Genomic DNA, 7297 nt, shown 5'->3' with positions numbered 1-7297 from the left:
GGTATCAAGAGAAAGATAAACGAATCCAACCATCACCACAAAATCTTCATAAATTTCAAACCAAAAGTTGCAAAATAACCCATTTTGCAATAGAGTATCAAAACTTACACAAGTATTCAATAACAAATTATAGCATTCCAGAATATATATACAATTGAATTAGTTCTAAAATAGACAGAAATCATACAGTAATAATCAATCGAACACAAACAAGAACCAACAGAAACAGAACAACCATATATATTCATATAGAAAATTAAACAGTCAATAAATTTATTGACCAACCATCACATTACACCGATAACTACATAATATATATCATAAACTAATTCATTTCAACTTCTTCATCATATTACAAAATAAAAACCCTAACCCTAACCCAGAAATCAAGCCCTCTCACCACGAATCCGGCGAGCAAGCTGGATATCCTTAGGCATAATAGTAACCCTCTTAGCATGAATAGCGCAAAGGTTAGTATCCTCGAACAAACCAACCAAGTACGCCTCAGCAGCCTCCTGAAGAGCGGCAACAGCAGAGCTCTGGAAACGGAGATCGGTCTTGAAATCCTGAGCGATTTCTCTGACAAGTCTCTGGAATGGAAGCTTCCTGATGAGAAGCTCAGTGCTCTTCTGGTACTTCCTGATCTCACGAAGTGCAACGGTTCCGGGTCTGAAACGGTGAGGCTTCTTCACTCCGCCGGTTGCTGGGGCTGACTTCCGGGCTGCCTTGGTGGCGAGCTGCTTCCTTGGGGCCTTTCCTCCTGTTGATTTTCTGGCGGTTTGCTTGGTTCGTGCCATTGTTGATGATGAGAGAGAAAATGAAGGTTTTTAGAGAGAGAAAGTATGGAAGAAAGTGAAGAAGGCGGGATTGTTGAGATTTTGTAGAGAAATGAGAGGTTGTTTTATAGTGAGGGATGAAATAAGGGTGGGAGTGAGGAATCAAATCTGGACCGTTGTTGAGTGTGGTGTAATATGGTTATATGTACGGTTGAAGATTGTTTGTGAAGGTTTAACACGGATTGTGGATCATGGATCGATGACGTGGATGGCTGCTTCCCGCTTTACGGAGTACTTTTTTTAGTCTTTTGAATTTTACAAACTAGAGTGTACCCGTGCTCATGCACGGGATATATGTAATATATATATATATTATGAGAAAAAAAAATAGTAGAAGTGATAGTTATTAAAGGGTGGTGGTTAATTACCCGTGCTCATGCACGGGATATATGTAATATATATATATTATGAGAAAAAAAAATAGTAAAAGTGATAGTTATTAAAGGGTGGTGGTTAATTTTTTTTTAAATTTTTTTTTTTTTAATAGAGAGCTAGATTTTAATTGAGTGATATGGGTAGTTATGAGTAATAATGGTGGTTATCGGTTATTTTTTTTCAAAAAAAATAAAATAAAAAATAGGATGGCTAGAATTTGAGGATTGATAGTTTGGAGTGTTGTGGTTGAAAGTTGGGAAAATGACTCTACAATTATAATATAGATTTTTTGAGTTTTACTGTGGCGGTTTCGTTCGTTCTTTTACAAATTCGCTTTTGTTTACGAAATTTTGTATGGCGGGCTTTCGATTTCTTACGTATACGTAGTTTTTTTTTTTTGAAAAAAATTCATTATAAAAATTTTAACTTATTTTTTAAATAATAATTTTAACGGGTCTTTCACCCTTAAACTATTTAAAATTCATCACATACCCTCTAGTTTTCACAAAATACACTTTATGTCTTTGATAACTAATGGTTGTTAAATTTAGCCGGCATTAAGGTTAATTATATACCGAAATCATCCTAAATACATTCTCCTACCCTCGAAACCACCAACTTTCCTCTTTCCCACCCCAAAACTTCCTTTTCTCATTCTCAAACTCAATCATACGGATATGATTATGAAGATTTGGAGTGGTTTCTGGAGTTGGAGAAAGGAGAGCCGTGATTTCAGATACTGTAGGAAAGATTTAAGGTGGTTTCGATGCCTAATTAACCAAATTCCATTCATCTTGTTGTCATTAAGGATATATGATTGATCTTGATTAAAGACAATTGATGCTGAACTTCGTCTTTGGGTTCTTGATTGAGGGTCGACACGAAGCTTAATCTTGCTTTATCGAAGATATTTGATGTAGACTTGAATTGTTGATTTAGAGCCCACGAGGCTTGATCTTGATCGGTGATTATTTGATGTAGAGGTTGGACTGCACAGCCTTGAGATGACGCGCTTGATGTTCTGACTTCTGAAGTTCTTCCTTTCTCTATGTTGAGGGTCGTTGAGGCTTGATCTCTTTCCACAAGTGATCTTCTAAAGTATGTATGTAAAATGGCATGTCACATGTTTGTTGTTTTTCTTCTAGGTTTTGAGATGTTGTCTCTGGAAAGGTTTAGAGTATTTGATGAGAAGTATTATCCGGAGATTATAATATTTGAGAGGTTTTTTTGTATTTTGATTCTCCTTGTTTCCTCTAATTTCTAAATGAAATAGAGAGAGCTCTGTTTATAAAGAGAGTGACTCCTAGGTTTAAGGTTTGATCTTAACCTATTTTCATATGTTTTTATTATTAAATGAACAATTTAATTAAAATTATTAAATGAGCTAGTTTACTTAATTTCGCCAAAAATAATCAAATGGCTTCAATGTTTATCTTTCTAACAAAAAATATTTATATTTATTCTGATTTTTGAAATATCTTTTCTCAAATAAAATCTGATTTCATGTTCTCCAAAACTTGCGGCCTACTCCCCATAATCTCTTTCATATCAAGGTGAAGCACATTGAGGAGTTCATGTCCCTTGAATTTAGGAACATGATCTTCTTAGTGGGTTGGAGTAATGGCGTAATGGAGTTGCTGCACAAAGAGGATTTTCTAATGCGTTTATTGATTTATAAATAGCTTTTGATTTCGAATGGAAAAACTCACCCTTGCTCACATAAGTTTTTAGCTTTTGCTTTATTTAATTGAGTTAAGAGTCCAATTCCACATTAGTGAAATAGAGTGTTCTTATGTTTTTATACTAGAGTTATTTATTTTCAGTTGTATTTTGGGGAATTGGGAAGTTTAAGTGAACTTTTGTTTGTGAGAAGGGGAAGAGAAAGAGAAGAGCAACAAGTTGGGTGACTTGTTCCTTAGGGCTTTGAGTTCGTTGAGAAACTCAAAGTTAGAGTCTTTAGATTGTAATAGGATTGTTTGCCCTATTCTAGTAAAGATTCTTTTCCTAAAATCCGAAGTGGTCGTGGTTTTTCTCCTTGGTTAGGGCCAAGGGCAGTTTTCGACGTAAAAAATCTCTTTTGCACTTTCAGTTCCTTTAGTTATCTTTTTGTTCCTTTAGCTTACATAGTTTTAATTCCGCTAAAAGTTTGACTAAATTGTCATACTACAATTCAACCCTCCTTCTTGTAGTATTCATTGAAACAACACTAACCTACCCGACCCAAACTTGACCTGACGCGAACTCAACCAAAAGTGCTTACCCGAATTCGACCCAAACACGAATTGACTCGACTCAACCCGAATACTTGTTGACCCGAATGATTCGTTTGCCACATGTAATCCGAACTAAAAAACATGAAGTATCGAAAATAACTCAAACCATTTCATCCCTGATCATAACTAAACACACAAATCGAATAAAATTATCCATTTGAGCTTGATCCACTATATTGACAAATAATGAACGACTTGAACATGTCATGACCCGAACATACTCGACCATAAATTAACCTGACCCGAACGTACCCGACATGAAATTGACCAGACTCGAAGTTAATTGATTCAAAAATTGAAGTTGACTTAACTTGAAGTGACCCGAATTAATTGACCCAAACCGACACGACTCGAAGTGACCTGACACTAAGCGACCCGACACAAAATGACCCAACCCAAAATGATCCAACAGGGAGATAGGTAGTCACATTTGATTTTATTTTTTAAATTTTTTTTAAAGGAATTAACTTTAGTTTTGAGTTATTATATAAAAAATAGTCTTAATATTAAAATAAGAAGGATTTTTCCCATAGATTTTTTAAGTTAATTTATTTTTGGCGACTCGACTCGAATCTGACAAGACTCGAATGGTCCCGACTAAAACAAACCCAACCCGAACTTGATCCAAAGAATAGTCCTGAAAATTGACTCGACCCAAACTGACCCCACAAAAACTGGCTTGACCCAAACTTGAACTAAAGTGAACTCAACCAAAAGTGCTGACTCGAATTGACCCGCAACCCGAATTGATTCGAAGCCGACTTGAATATTTGTTGAACCGAAAGCAACCCAACCCGAAATAACCGAAACGACCTGTATGCCAGATCTAATCCGAACTAAAAAAATGTTTGGAACCATAAATGACTCCAAATCATTTCATTCTTGAAAATACTTAAACACACAAACCGAATAAAATCATCAATGTGAGCTTGATCCACAATATTGATACAAACAACCTGAGCATGACCCGACTTGAACATACTCAACCATAAATTAACCCGACCCGAACTTACCTGACACGAAATTAACCTGACTCTAATGACTTGACTCAAAGTTGATTCGAAAACCGAAGTGACCCGAGTTGATTGACTTGAACCGACATGACCTAAAGTGACGCAACCCGAAGTGACCCAACTCGAAATAACCCGACCCAAAATGACTCGATAAGTGTTTAATTTATTTATTGAATTCATATTTATTTATTTTTACAGAAATTTTCTTTAGTTTTTAATTATTAAATAAAAATTAGTCTTATTATTGAAATTAAAGGGATTTTCCCATAAATTTTTTAAGTTAATTTATTTTTGGCGACTCGACCTGATTTTGACCTGATTAGAATTGACTGACCCTAACTAGAGATGGCAATGGATCAGATTCGGATCGAGTGGAGCTTCACCCGCATCCATCCATTACTCTAATCGCTCAATCCATATCCATCCGTCATCCACTTCACCCATCATCAATACCCGTCCGTCCATCATCCGCGGATGAAACGGGTGGAGCGGATGACTAATGGATGAGTATTAAAGTGGAAAAAAAAACTCACATAGACTCTAAATTCGGTTATTTGTACAATAATTTTTTTATTTTATTAATAAGAAAATGAAGCAATAACAATTTCTTAGATTAAAAAATCTAATATATGTTAAATGGGTGGGTGGATGGTTAGCGGATGAAAAAAGTATCATCCACATCCGATCCGATCCATCATCCGCTTCATCCGTCACCCACTTTTCAGCCATTTAATTCGGGTTTTCGTCCATATATTTATAGCGGGTTAGTGGATATCCACTTAATATTGTCATCCCTAACCCTAACCAACTAGACCTGAACTTGACTTAGAAATTATTTTTGAAAATTGACTTGACCCAATCTAACCCAAACCGAACTTGACCAGACGTGAATTCAACCAAAATCGCTAACCTGAATTTGACCCAAATCCGAATTGACCTGACTCGATCCGAACTTGACCCGAATACTTGTTGACTCGAAAGCGACTTGACCTGAAATAACCTGAACGACCTGTTTGCTTGATCTAATCCAAATTTTAAAAAATGCTTGGTAACATAAATAACTCAAACCATTGCATCCAAATCATAAATAATCACACAAACCAAAGAAAATTATCAATTTGAATTTTATTCGCAATATCAACACCTAAAGAGTGACCTAAATATGACCCGACTCGAACATATGCAGCAAATCACCAATCTCCACACAAAAAATTTGTAAACAACAACGGAACCGCCATTGAAATACAATTTCATAAATTCAAAATGTTACACCAAAAACTAAAGCGGGAAGTAGTACTCCACGTCATCGATCCATAATCCGTGTAAACTCTCATAAACAACCCTCAACCGTAGATTTAACACCCCAGTCAATAACGGTCCAGATTTCGATCCTCACTCCCACCCTTATTTCATCCCTCACTATAAAACAACCTCTCATTTCTCTCCATAATCTCAACAATCACGCCTTCTTCACTCTCTTCCATACTTTCTCTCTCTAAAGAATCCCCTTCATTTTCTCTCTCTAGAAACCTTCATTTTCTCTCTCATCACCTACAATGGCACGAACCAAGCAAACCGCCAGAAAATCCACCGGAGGAAAGGCCCCACGTAAGCAGCTCGCCACCAAGGCAGCCCGGAAGTCAGCCCCAGCCACCGGCGGAGTGAAGAAGCCCCACCGTTTCAGACCCGGAACCGTTGCGCTTCGTGAGATCAGAAAGTACCAGAAGAGCACTGAGCTTCTCATCAGGAAGCTTCCATTCCAGAGACTTGTCAGAGAAATTGCTCAGGATTTCAAGACTGATCTCCGTTTCCAGAGCTCAGCTGTTGCCGCTCTTCAGGAGGCTGCTGAGGCGTACTTGGTTGGTCTGTTTGAGGATACTAACCTTTGTGCGATTCATGCTAAGAGGGTTACTATTATGCCTAAGGATATCCAGCTTGCCCGAAGGATTCGTGGTGAGAGGGCTTGATTTCTGGGTTTAATTGATTTGGAATTTCTAGGGTTAGGTTTTGAGATATTAGTAGTAGTAATATGAATTTCCAGTTGATTCATCTCGAATATATGCTGGTTAGTAGAAGTTTTATGATGTAGTTGGTATATGTACTTGTGAATCTTAATCAATGAAAGTGTTAAGACTTTTCTAATTAATTGTTTGTTACTCGTACAATGTTTTATTTTTCTATGTTATCAATTTGTCTAATTAATTTCGGTAATTATAATCACTAAAATGAAGTAATTTTATGGTAAATCTGTGGTTGATTTTAATTATTCTGTTTAGTATTTATATGAGTATCAAACATTTGAGATGGTTGGAGAAAAGGACCAAAGTTTCCTAAGATATGTAGGGACTACTGATTAGTCAAATCTGAGATCTGTAATTAGGTGTTCCTTGTCACTACAGACTTGATGAGATAAATACAGTTTTATAGGTACAATTGGGTTATGTACTTAAGATTGTAGGATACCTGGGTATTAAACAGTAATTGTGAGTTGAATCGCGCTTGTACTTGACTACTTGGGCATTAAGAGTAGCCATATACTTGTATATAGCTAGTGTAGTTTATTGGCTTTTTCAGAGCTCCTAGACATTGGACTCAAACCGTATAGCTTGGATGTAACTATGTAAGTATGATTGTATGAGTATTGCTGTAAATTGGTGATACTCTAGATTCCCGAGTCTTGGATGTAATTGTAATCTGGTGCTGTACATCCAACTTCGGTGCATGACTGTAAGTAGGCAGTGGAAGCTAATTGAGGACACCGTTTTGGTTGTTTTGATGATGCTTGTTTTTGCCTGTTGGT

The 7297-nt window shown here is 36.6% G+C and overlaps 2 protein-coding genes across 2 annotated transcripts; one reads left to right on the top strand and one right to left on the bottom strand.

The window, feature by feature from the left end:
• Nucleotides 1-222: 222 nt before the first annotated feature.
• Nucleotides 223-859, bottom strand: LOC145605641 (histone H3.2). The gene has a single exon (XM_081661713.1). The coding sequence runs from the start codon at nt 795-797 to the stop codon at nt 387-389; it is 411 nt and encodes a 136-aa protein (XP_081517839.1). The 5' UTR covers nt 798-859; the 3' UTR covers nt 223-386.
• Nucleotides 860-5965: 5106 nt separating this feature from the next.
• LOC145605508 (histone H3.2) lies at nt 5966-6643 on the top strand. The gene has a single exon (XM_081661574.1). The coding sequence runs from the start codon at nt 6054-6056 to the stop codon at nt 6462-6464; it is 411 nt and encodes a 136-aa protein (XP_081517700.1). The 5' UTR covers nt 5966-6053; the 3' UTR covers nt 6465-6643.
• Nucleotides 6644-7297: the final 654 nt, after the last annotated feature.

This window comes from Chenopodium album, chromosome 22, assembly GCF_948465745.1.
Source record: "Chenopodium album chromosome 22, dcCheAlbu1.1, whole genome shotgun sequence".
Taxonomy (NCBI): Eukaryota; Viridiplantae; Streptophyta; class Magnoliopsida; order Caryophyllales; family Amaranthaceae; genus Chenopodium; species Chenopodium album.
The sequence above is the reverse complement of the archived record's forward strand: the minus strand, read 5'-3'. Positions and strand labels throughout refer to the sequence as shown.

What these genes read in the sequence shown, in the direction of transcription:
- LOC145605641 (XM_081661713.1), bottom strand. Translation starts at nt 797, where the DNA reads ATGGCACGAACCAAGCAAACCGCCAGAAAATCAACAGGAGGAAAGGCC.
- LOC145605508 (XM_081661574.1), top strand. Translation starts at nt 6,054, where the DNA reads ATGGCACGAACCAAGCAAACCGCCAGAAAATCCACCGGAGGAAAGGCC.